Source organism: Trichomycterus rosablanca, chromosome 25 (assembly GCF_030014385.1).
Source record: "Trichomycterus rosablanca isolate fTriRos1 chromosome 25, fTriRos1.hap1, whole genome shotgun sequence".
NCBI lineage: Eukaryota > Metazoa > Chordata > Actinopteri > Siluriformes > Trichomycteridae > Trichomycterus > Trichomycterus rosablanca.
The window spans coordinates 15,913,635-15,926,022 of NC_086012.1; the positions used below are offsets into that span (position 1 = coordinate 15,913,635).

The 12,388-nt window shown below is 41.2% G+C and overlaps 1 protein-coding gene across 1 annotated transcript; it reads right to left on the minus strand.

Moving 5' to 3' along the window:
* Positions 1-4,105: 4,105 nt before the first annotated feature.
* On the minus strand, positions 4,106-11,211 carry lrrc24 (leucine rich repeat containing 24). The gene is made up of 5 exons (XM_062988014.1): positions 11,050-11,211; positions 7,507-7,785; positions 5,454-5,622; positions 4,989-5,286; positions 4,106-4,937 (listed from the first exon to the last, which is right to left on the minus strand). The coding sequence occupies exons 1-5, from the start codon at positions 11,209-11,211 to the stop codon at positions 4,160-4,162; spliced, it is 1,686 nt and encodes a 561-aa protein (XP_062844084.1). The 3' UTR covers positions 4,106-4,159.
* Between the last annotated feature and the right edge of the window lie 1,177 nt (positions 11,212-12,388).

Sequence of the window (12,388 nt, forward strand, 5' to 3'; positions counted from 1 at the left end):
CTCTTTAACTGAATGAAAATAATGCCATTTTTTTAGTTTTTTTGCTCTGCATTGTGAAAGAAAACAGATTTAAACTTGTTTACAAAAGATACTTTATTTTCTTCATTAAGACAAAACAGAAACTTCACATTTATTGGACACTGAATGCAAACGGGAACACACACTGATTCATACTAATGTACTAAGCGGAGGCTTAATACCTTTAGATGTTCTCACCAGCGTGACGGATGTTCAGATACTCTAAAGTATTCACTACGCTTCTTCTGTACAAACCCGGCAAGATTTATAAAAGCAGAAATTAGCCACGACTCTGAAGGACGAACTATGCTACTCAATTATAGAGATGTTGAAAATGATGAAGAAATCTAACGTACAGAGCTTTAGTTCACAGTGTCATTCATACACAACAAACCCCAATTCTGGAAAAGTCGGGACATTTTGTAAAAGGAACAGAAAACAAGAATCTGATTGCTTAAATTTGAACTATTAATAGGCTGATAAAAGTATAAACAAATTTTGAATTTGATGCACTTAAAATAATGAGGGGACAAAAGCATGTTTACCATCGCATTAAATCATTTTTCCTATGAATTGCTGTTGAACACTAATTGATGCCAATTTTCTTCTCTTGTTAATACACCATTTTCAGACCTGGACTGTTGTAGTGCATACAATTCACCCATGTAATGGGCACTGACGATCCCTATACCATGACAGATGTTGGCTTCTGGATGGATCTTTTCATCTTTTTACAAAATACAATCAAGTTGGCAGTCAAAACATTAAAAGTAAATAAAATAAAATACTTCTGACAGGTAAATAATTTGTGTTTTTATTGCATTTTACAAAATGTCCCAACTTTTCTGGAAATGGGGTTTGTATGAGTGAGAAAAATGCAAGAACACTGTTCTAATTAAAGACGTTAACTTCAATTGTTTGGTAGCCAAAGCCAAGTAGCCAAAATGTGATCCGACTAGAAATAATCATACTAAAGATAATTACTTAAGTAAAAGTAGGCATCCAAAATACTTTTTTAATACATTTTGTTTTGGACAGGCAACCCCAGCCAACACTAAACTCTGATTAGCACTTATATAAGGCTACCAGCTTTGTAATTGAAACCAAAACTGCCACTGTTAAACCATGTGATTGTGTTTTGGCCTTTTTAGTTCTAGTGCTCATTGGTGGATCTCACAGGCAGTTTGGTGTGAAGTCTTTCTGGGTTTGGCAGCAGACCCCCAATATCCACTTTTGGGGGCTTGTGGGGTCCAATCCTGTCTTGTTCTTGGAGGGGTCTGCAGTGTGGTCATGTGATAGGGCTGTCTTTATGGCCAAAATATAGAATATTAAGTCATTTTGACAGTAACAGAGTGTGGGTCAGACTGTGACGTTCATTTCTTTAAAGACACTTTAAACTATGCTTTTAATCAAATAGCAGTAAAAAAGAGGGGGACTTTTGTGTGGTAGTGTGGGGGGTTGCCAATGTCAATAATGCCAAAAAGCCTGAAGACAAGATTGTATTTCTTCCTACTTTGTATACGCTCATGTAAACAAAATATACATATACATACAGTGTATCACAAAAGTGAGTACACCCCTCACATTTCTTCAAATATTTTATTATATCTTTTCATGGGACAACACTATAGACATGAAACTTGGATATAACTTAGAGTAGTCAGTGTACAGCTTGTATAGCAGTGTGGATTTACTGTCTTCTGAAAATAACTCAACACACAGCCATTAATGTCTAAATAGCTGGCAACATAAGTGAGTACACCCCACAGTGAACATGTCCAAATTGTGCCCAAAGTGTCAATATTTTGTGTGACCACCATTATTATCCAGCACTGCCTTAACCCTCCTGGGCATGGAGTTCACCAGAGCTGCACAGGTTGCTACTGGAATCCTCTTCCACTCCTTCATGATGACATCACGGAGCTGGTGGATGTTAGACACCTTGAACTCCTCCACCTTCCACTTGAGGATGCGCCACAGGTGCTCAATTGGGTTTAGTCCATCACCTTTACCTTCAGCTTCCTCAGCAAGGCAGTTGTCATCTTGGAGGTTGTGTTTGGGGTCGTTGTCCTGTTGGAAAACTGCCATGAGGCCCAGTTTTCGAAGAGAGGGGATCATGCTCTGTTTCAGAATGTCACAGTACATGTTGGAATTCATGTTTGCCTCAATGAACTGCAGCTCCCCAGTGCCAGCAACACTCATGCAGCCCAAGACCATGATGCTACCACCACCATGCTTGACTGTAGGCAAGATACAGTTGTCTTGGTACTTCTCACCAGGGCGCCGCCACACATGCTGGACACCATCTGAGCCAAACAAGTTTATCTTGGTCTTGTCAGACCACAGGGCATTCCAGTAATCCATGTTCTTGGACTGCTTGTCTTCAGCAAACTGTTTGCGGGCTTTCTTGTGCGTCAGCTTCCTTCTGGGATGACGACCATGCAGACCGAGTTGATGCAGTGTGCGGCGTATGGTCTGAGCACTGACAGGCTGACCTCCCACGTCTTCAACCTCTGCAGCAATGCTGGCAGCACTCATGTGTCTATTTTTTAAAGCCAACCTCTGGATATGACGTCGAACACGTGGACTCAACTTCTTTGGTCGACCCTGGCGAAGCCTGTTCCGAGTGGAACCTGTCCTGGAAAACCGCTGTATGACCTTGGCCACCATGCTGTAGCTCAGTTTCAGGGTGTTAGCAATCTTCTTATAGCCCAGGCCATCTTTGTGGAGAGCAACAATTCTATTTCTCACATCCTCAGAGAGTTTTTTGCCATGAGGTGCCATGTTGAATATCCAGTGGCCAGTATGAGAGAATTGTACCCAAAACACCAAATTTAACAGCCCTGCTCCCCATTTACACCTGGGACCTTGACACATGACACCAGGGAGGGACAACGACACATTTGGGCACAATTTGGACATGTTCACTGTGGGGTGTACTCACTTATGTTGCCAGCTATTTAGACATTAATGGCTGTGTGTTGAGTTATTTTCAGAAGACAGTAAATCTACACTGCTATACAAGCTGTACACTGACTACTCTAAGTTATATCCAAGTTTCATGTCTATAGTGTTGTCCCATGAAAAGATATAATGAAATATTTGCAGAAATGTGAGGGGTGTACTCACTTTTGTGATACACTGTATATTGTCCTCGTCTACGCTGAACAGCCGGACTATTATTCCTACTTTCCAGTTCCTGGGAAAAAAACAAAATGGAAAGGATCCAGTACTGTGACCCCTTATTTAATAGCTCTAGGTGCTTAGTCAAACCACAAGATTAAAAAAATTTTGTATTGTGCTGTTCCATCCCAGCAACTGTATCTATTAGTGTGTTTTTGTTTCATCTAAAAAATAACAATAGTATCTCAAATGTGGTGGGAAATTAAACTGTTCACCAAGTTGTGGGAAGAATCTGGTGAAATCCTGATCATTTTTGACCTTCTGTAGCTGTGAGTCAAAATGGGGGTGGCATTTATATCTCCATAGAATTTATCCCTAGTAAACACATACAAAATAGGTAGTTGGTGCTATTCTATAATCCGGATCAGATGCCCTGTAATTTTGCTTTTCATTTTCTAAAAAATAGAGAAACATCCGGTGCTCTCACTAGGTTGATTTTACCTTTAAAAGGTGCTGAGGTGTCAGACGTTTATGTCCAGAGTTTAGTGAAACCACAGCCATGTCTGTAACATCCAGTCCTGTGCAAGCTGCTCATGTGCCAGTAATTTTATCCTTTTAAAGAATTGTTCTTTTTATTCTTTAAGCCAATAAATAAGGGGGCTCTCAATTGGCACAACAAAGAAGTGTTTACCCCTCTATTGGGTTTGGTGTCAAGTTTGCAAGTTTGAATCTTAATACCACTGCAACTTGTGGCCCAGAGTCCAACAGAAAGAATAGCTTTCCTTTCCCCTTGTATCTGTTAGCTCATGTACACAGAGTTCCTTCTCTCCTCCAGGCGTTTCCAGCTGCCCTATAACTTGAGTGGAATTTTAAAAAAGATGTAGCGACTAATTTAAGAAAGAAATTGGGTTCCACTGCTGAGCACGGCAGACCTCAAGCATCAAGTGCTGCTGAGAATCTTCTACAACTTGCCTGCTTTCACCGTTCATCCCGACGTTCCTCCTCTCCGTCCTTTTATCTAGCAGTGGATCTCATATGCAATCTGTGTGTCAAACAGCAGACTCTGGTTTATAAACAGTCCCTCAGGGTCTGGAGGCGGACCCTCAATTCCCTCTGCTGGAGCCCTGCGAGGTCCAATTCCAGTCGTCTGAGTGCCCTGACCCTGGAGTATCTCTCTTGTCTGCTGGTTGGGGACAGGAGGAGGAGGAAATACAGGCTTGACTGGGTTTAGCACGTACATCTCGTGGCCACGCTCATCCCGAAACTCCTCCAGCTGTGCAAACGTTGTGGGTCCGTCCGAATAGTCGTTGACATAGAGGATGCTCTCCTCCTTGCCGTAGCTGCCATCCTCTTTCTGGCGCTGCCTGTGGCGGCTGTAGATCATGCACAGCAGCAGCAAGGCGGTAAGCGCCAACAGCGAGATTCCCACAGCGATCGCTGTCTGTGTGGCCGTGCCTAAGGCATTAAAGTCCATGCTCTCTAGCTCATACAATGGCTCCTGACTGACGTCCCCTGTGGAGGGATTGTGGTATGTGGAGGAGGAGGACGAGTGCACACGAGGCCAAGAGGACAAAGAGGAAGACATGTTGATAGCAAGGTGGAAGGTCACTCGTGCCACCCCTCCTGGATTCCAAGCCTCGCATTCGTAGCGTCCAGCATGTGCCACGGTGACATTACTCAGAAACAACATTCCGCTGCCCGTGTCACGGTCAAATTTGTCTCTATCCCTGTCTTGTATTGGACCCCGGCTTCCAATGATGCCACCACTGATGGCAGGCTTGGGTGTCACCGGCCTCCTGTTGTCCCCATCTATTATGTCCTCCTGCACCAGTCCGTTTGGGGACAGCTGAGCCCTGCCGTAAGACACCTTCTTCCAGGTGACCTGAGGCTGCGGATAGCCGGATGCCTGGCAGGACACTCGGATGCTCTCACCCAAGCGTACGCTCAGCTCTCTCGGCTCGAGTTGCACAGCGGGCGGAATGCACACCAGACTATTGCCTGGAACTTCCACCAGGCTGAGGTGGGAGAGGCGTGGCGGCTCGGAGCAAAGCAGCCTGCGCTCAGATGAGCTGAGCAACCGCTGCCCTTCTGTGTTTATCCAGCCTTGGAGCCAGTGGAGGGCACAGTCACAGCGCCATGGGTTATCTGCACGAACCAGAGAAAGAGTCAAAATCACGAATGATATAAAGATAATTACCGTAATCATAACATGACACCACTTTTCACTATAACGAGGGTTCTTCGAAGAGTTTCATGCAAAACATGCAGTAGTTGTTTGGAGTTAACACTAAATCACAGATAATCCGTTATACCTGTAATGCGCAGCACCTGCAAGCTAATAAGAGGTTCGAGTATAGCGGCGCTTAGCGTTCGCAGGTTATTCTTGCTGAGATCCAGCAGGGCCAGAGAGGACAGTCCCACCAAAGCCTGCTTATCCAGCACCTCCATTGTGTTCTCCTGTAGGTGCAGCTCCTGCAGACGCTGGGTAAAGATGAAATCTATTATCATCCTCATCATTACTGTCATCCGTCATGTTTCCAGCAGCATCACTGTCATCACAGTAATCTCTTAATTAACATCTACAGTGAAATGTGTGCAGGAATAGAGTCCGTTTGTGTGCCACTGCCTGTTTAGTTTCAGTTCAGTGAACCACACTGTGTTCCCCTGTCAGCCATCTGTATCGGTAATGGCAGCAGGTTCACTTCCATCCGACATTAAATATTCTGTACAGTAAATACAATCCAGATGGGACTCGAATCAGGAGGACAGAGTGTTTGTGCCAGTTTCACTAACAGTGTTTTATTAAGGTGGTCCTGCCTGCTAAATAGGTCACAACTAAGATATACAGTATTTTCACATGGGCTTCTGTGGAAGATTTCAAGTTACACGTGTCAGTTTCATGACTATATTATATATGACCAGAACTTACAGAGTAAGGCATTTCGCTTCAACAGACCATGTGCCATTGCAAAAGATGGAAATAAAAATATGCTATATGTGTCTTAACGTAAGCGTACCAATGTCAAGGTCTTTACCAATCTCAATGGTTTACTGAACTGTTCTTTTTAAAATGTCTGTAAATGGATTTCCAATAGTTGTTTACTAGCAGGTTACTAGTAGTAAGCTTTTAACATAAGGCAAGATAGGTGGGCTACTAGTAATGAAGCACAGTAAAACATAAAGAAATCTTGAGTAAAGTTTTACGATGCTTCACACTTGTATAAACCACAATATTATAATGCGTATCCTGTGTTTAGGTGTCTTAGGAAAGCTAAGGGCTTATTTGGTGACTCATCATGCATCATTATCCTGGAAGTGACCACTCATAATTCTAATTCATTTCTGTTATACTGATTATGTGATCAGTCTGACTAACTTTGTGTTGATCTCTGAGGGAACAGCAAAATGAATTTAATGGACTTCAATTTTGCCATCCATCAGCCACCACTCATATTTGGTTAGAAATTTTTAATGATATTGATCTGCTAATGAGACAAAATCACTTTGTATTGATTTGTAGTGACCCTTCACTCTAAAGGAACAGATGAACCCAACAATGCCAGCGAAATGTCATCCAAATAAACCTACATATTAATAACAGGAGTGATTTAGCTAGTAGGTGGAAATTGGTAATGACCAAGTGAGGATTATTAATAAGGTTATACAGTTAAACTTTCTGGGCAAGAAGGTCCTGGGTTTGATCCCAAGGCAGGGAGGTCTGGGTCCTTTCTGTGCGGAGTTTGCATGTTCTCCCCGTGTCAACATGGGTTTCCTCCTGGAGCTCCGGTTTTCTCCCACAGTCCAAATACATGCAGTCATGTTAATTGGAGACACTGAATTGTCCTATAGGTGAATGTGTGTGTGTGTGTGTGTGTGTGTGTGTCTGCCCTGCGATGGACTGGCACCCTGTCTAGGGTGTTACTGTGTGCCTTGTGCCCATTGAAAAGCACGGATAGGCTTTAGCACAGTGACTGTAATTGGATAAGCAGTTAAGAAAGTGAGTGAGAGAGTTAGACTTTCTTTTTTTAAATATTTTAAAACTGCTCAGGAACATATATTGTTTTAACGCTACAGTGAATGCCAATTACAACAGAATAAGCTCAGAAAAAGAGAGAAATAACATAAACATTAGGTTTAGGCTCTAGGCAGGGAGGTATACCATCAAGCAGGGTTTACTGCAGGTGTAGGTTTAATGGTATGGAAAAATGGTTTCACATCTAACCTGCTCAACCACCAACTTGCTTGCCATGTCCAAACTAAGTTGTATTTCAATGCACGCAAGTAAAATCTAAACACAGACACTAGATTAAGAAATGCTTGATGCAGCTTAGCCACTGACTTTTAAGTTTGTTCAAACATACACACCTGCAGTCCACGGAAGGTGTAGTCCTCCAACCGTGCGATGTGGTTTCCTGCCAGGTAGAGGATGCGCAGGTGCTCGAGGCCATAGAAAGCATCTGCGGGGATCAGATGGAGATGATTACCATTCAGTGCGAGCTCCAGCAGCTGGCCCAGACTCCTGAAGGAACTGGCTTCTAGAGTTAGGATGCTGTTGTTCTGCAGATACAGGTAGTGCAGATGAGTCAGGCCAGACAGGTCTTCTGCTCGGATCTGACCGACAGCGTTGTCCTGCAGGAAGATGGTCTGAAAAGAAACAATAATGAGTGGCTGACATTCCTGTCTTTTCTGTAGTAAATAATCAGTTGCGTGCATCTATTAGATCATGTGTGCAAATAAGGCAATTAGTGGCCTCATTCAAGTGTGTATCTCTTCTCTGTCACATTTCATAAGTGTCAGATTAACAAGGTGCAGTGGCTTCGAATCACAGGAAGCACAATTTATATCCTTCAAATATGTAGGGTCCGATGCCAACTATGCTACATGGCAAAATATGTGGAACCCTGATTATATGCTAGTTGAACATACCATCCCAAAACCATGGGCATTATAATATAAAGTTGCCTACAGTCATTTTGCATCTATAGCAGTCTCAACTTCAACCATGGGTCTGTTCGAAAACCTAGTGCTCTCTCTACATAGATGCATTTCACGTCATGCCAAGCTCCCGAGAAGAAGGCTGTTCAAATTCCTAGATGACTTAAATTGCTGACTTATAGGTGCCTTATTTTGAAGCTATAAACAGCCTAAACAATGAGGGAGCGTCTGATGCTTCCTTACCAGTGAAGGTAATCACAGCAATTGCTGTCTAAGTATTGCATCTACATAGTCTGCCTAATAAGTCAATGTCTTATTAGAATCCTATCTACTGAGGCAGCTGCCCAGGTAGGCAGTAGACAGCAAGGCAGCTCAGTAGGGTTTCAAACTGACCCAACGTCTTAATAAACCTTGCATTCTGCACAAAGGCTCGGTCGAGCTAAATCAAGAAAACAGACCCTAATTTTAGGCTGGGTTTAAACATGGGTTGCTAGCGAGTAGGTGAGTGGAAGAGCCGGCATGACATGCTGCATCACTGTGCAGTTCATAAATTGGATATTAGTTCAGTTGTGTCCACCTAAAGTCCGTCTTCGAAAATTTCTATTCAAGGCCACTCTCTCATTCAAACCTCAGGGCAGTTTTGAATTGCCATTGGCATGTTTTCATTACATATTAATTTTATTTTCATGCAGCTCAGCAGCACCCACAGTGCCTGCTGCGGTACACTTTACACTTCCAAAAGAATTATTTAATGGGAAATGCTGCAGCCATGTTTATTAAGGGTGCCCTTTATTTTGGAATTCACTGGCTTTTAGACGTGTTTGCTCAACACTTCATAACAATTTATATTCCTGGTGGCATTTGATATTAATATTTAAATACTTTTCACCAGATTATACTAGCAAAACTTGCTAGAAGGTAGCTTGTCACGAAAGTGCATTTCTTCATTGAGCCTGTACTGGATCAATTGGACGCTTCAGGCTTTGAGTCCACTCCTATTAACGCTATTTTAAAATCCATAACGCGTAGACCTTTGTAAACAGCTTAATTTGCCGCTCATGTGTAAACAGTTTTTGCATGGTTGGCTTGTGTGGTGCTGTTGGCTCAAACTTATTCATCAAAACTACCGATCCTGACCTCACTTAAACCTAAAAGTCGTCTTGTTTGTTCATTGCAGTTAGCTGCAATGCAAACTGTGTGTACTGCTTTTAAAATCAAATGCTTTTTAAATTAGTTCTAGTTTTATAAAACATTTTTATTAACAATATATATAATAAAAACCTTGTTCTTATTTAATACAAGTGATTAGAATATTTGTGGATCCTAAGTTTACTTTAACTACTGATTCGATTTGTTGGTCTGCCATCAAACTATTTAGTGAACTAATGATATTAGTCAGATTTAACTTAATGCAAATACTTTTTTATCACGTTAGACTAAATGAATAAACAAGGTTTGATTTTTATATACATCCTAACGTTTGCTCCTATACCAACCTTAAGCGTACCAGTGTTCTACTCCCACTGTACCACTGATCTGGGTCTCATCTTTGTCCTATCTTATTCTATTTTACCTTGTTCTTGTCTCGGTCTTGACCAAGGAGCAATAAGTATAAGCAGTATGCTGTATATAAATGTGACCTTTTTGTTGTTTTTAAATTATTTATGTTACACACTCTCAAATAAGTCACAGGCCAAGCACTGGACTTAATGTTACTCCTTAGCCTACACTGGAAGCTTGTTAAATTACTTCAGTTCTGCCCAGTTGTGATATTTGTCCATGGTCACTGACAGTAATAGCTAAAGGCCTAAACACTTTTTCATGTACCTGTTGGTTCTGCCTTTGATAAACTTTTTTTAAAGAATTAAATCCTACTTTTACATTTTTAACATTATGCAGACAGCGTTCCTTGACCTTCTCTTATAATAACCAATAAACTCTAAAACTTGGGCTTAATAAGAATAACTGGAACCTAAATTACTACAGACAACTGTAAAACCTTTTTTTACTTCACCCGTAGTAAAACGAGTTGGCAGAGCAGCTACAAGAGCACCTTGCCAGCGACCACATTTTTAAATATTCCTGTCTGCCCGCTGCATAGCACAAAGACGTCTGTAATCAAAGTGGTCTGTGTCCTTCTTTGCTCTAGTAACTGTGGTTTTATTACTGTTCACCTTCTCTTTGACCTCTGCAGCAGTAAATAGAAGTTGCCACCGCACACTCGCCCTCCTTGAGCTGTGATACTGGCATCACTGGATTGGCACTTTTTTGACTCACCAGCTTTTTATCTTTATTGAAAATAACACAGTAATCTCACACAGTTTAAGTAGCCCATGAGGTTCCACGGGGGAGGTTTTGGGATCTCTTTTTGTCACAGTTGTCATTTTTACCCAGTAAAATAATACTTAGATTTATATCAGCTCAGCTTCCTCTACCCTTGTTCTTACCTTCCTAACTGAATGCATTCATGACAACTATTGATTTTTCTTTTTAAATGAAATGTTAAAATCAGATATCCTCCACTTCATTATAAATAAAAATAAAGGTCTTATTCAACCTGCAAAAATGTCTGTAACCTTGGTGTCATGTTTAATGAGTTTTAATATTTTAGTTATTACTTCCCTGTTTAATAAAATTAGACTTTCACCCAAAGATGCAAAGACATTAATTCTCCTTTAACGTTTGGACTACTACAGTGCTACACAGTTCTGGTTCCCCAGTTCAGACTTTCCTCAATGAAACTTTTAAACCATTAACCCTTAATTGCTTATTTTGCATTCCATCACACTTGTACAGCTTCTGCTAAATGCCCTAAAAGTAAACCAAATGACCAAACATGTTTTAAGTGCATTGTCATGCTTTCCACCAAGATCTGTTAATGGCTCACTTATATATGGTTTAAAACTAGTGGTCATCTGCCGCTTTGTTAATCACAAAACAGTGTTTTAAACAAAGCATGCCACAGTTACAGACCTGTGTCCCTTGAGCAATGCCCTGTGGTATCTCCTTGAGGCCGAGTGAGCCGCACTCTACAGTCAGGCTGTAGCAGCGGCAGCCCGATGGACAGCCGATGCAGGACACCGGTGACAGAACCAGAACTAAGACCAGGAGAGAGGGGTGATCGAGGAAAGCCATCTCAGCACATAGAGAACCTGAAATAAATAAGATATTAATTAAATCAGATATTTGTTTTGTATAATTGTATTTTCCTATTCAACAATACACCATCACAGTGTGAAATAAATCAAGCCATTAATTAATTTTGCATGAAAATATCTTATTTATTTATTTATTAGGAATTTAACGTCATGTTTTACACACTTTTGGCTACATTTATGACAGAAACGGTAGTTACTCATTACACAAGATTCATTAGTTCACAAGTTTAATATCAAACACAGTCATGGACAATTTTGTATCTCCAATTCACCTCACTTGCATGTCTTTAGACTGTGGGAGGAAACCGGAGCTCCCGGAGGAAACCCATGCAGACACGGGGAGAACATGCAAAATCCACACAGAAAGGACCCGGACCTCACAGCCTCACAGCCCCACCTGGGGATCGAACCCAGGACCTTCTTGCTGTGAGGTGACAGTGCTACCCACTGACATAACCATCTACCATACATGATAGTGCGGAAGAAATAAACTGAAAAATCTTCTTTTTTACCTTTACTAGCAGTAGTCTGAAAGCACTGTGAAACTGTTTAAAAATACTGTGTGGCTCTTCATTTCGAAGATGACTTGTTCTTTCATGAACTTACACTTGCAAATTATCACACAGATTCTAGTGACAGTTTAATGAAAACATATTGCTATTTTTATAATGTTTTAATACTTACATCAAGCTCTAGGGTAAAATCAGTGACCTTTTAGAAAGAAAGTGAAAATGAAGGAGAAATATAAAGAAATGAGAACTGAAAAAAAAAAAGATCAGATTAAACTAAAAAAGCAAAAGAAAGACTGGAATAATAATAAAGCAAAGAATAGGGATTGAGAATGAAGGACTAAGTTGGCAGGACTTGAGAAAACACCCTTAGAATTAATAAATATGTGCACACACCTAATTCAGTATATAATGCATGTGTGACATACCTTAATGTAATGTAATGAGATATCATGATGGAGAAGGTAAAAGGGGGCTGTGTGATTATAACACAAGCAAAAAAAAGCAGAAAAGAGCAGAATGAGCAGGACGGACGCTGCAGTTAGCCCTATTTTGCACTCTTTAGAGAGGAGTTCCCACTGTTGGGTTTGGGGTAATTGTTAATTAAAGACGTATGCAGAGGGGTAAACTCGCCAGCTCGATGAG

Excerpts from the sequence above, each read along its gene's own strand:
- lrrc24 (XM_062988014.1), bottom strand. The coding sequence starts at position 11,211 with ATGGCTTTCCTCGATCACCCCTCTCTCCTGGTCTTAGTTCTGGTTCTG. Across the intron at positions 7,786-11,049 it reads GCATTGCTCAAGGGACACAG|ACCATCTTCCTGCAGGACAA; the intron begins GTCTGTAACTGT and ends GTTTCTTTTCAG. Across the intron at positions 5,287-5,453 it reads GCAGGTGCTGCGCATTACAG|ATAACCCATGGCGCTGTGAC; the intron begins GTATAACGGATT and ends TGGTTCGTGCAG.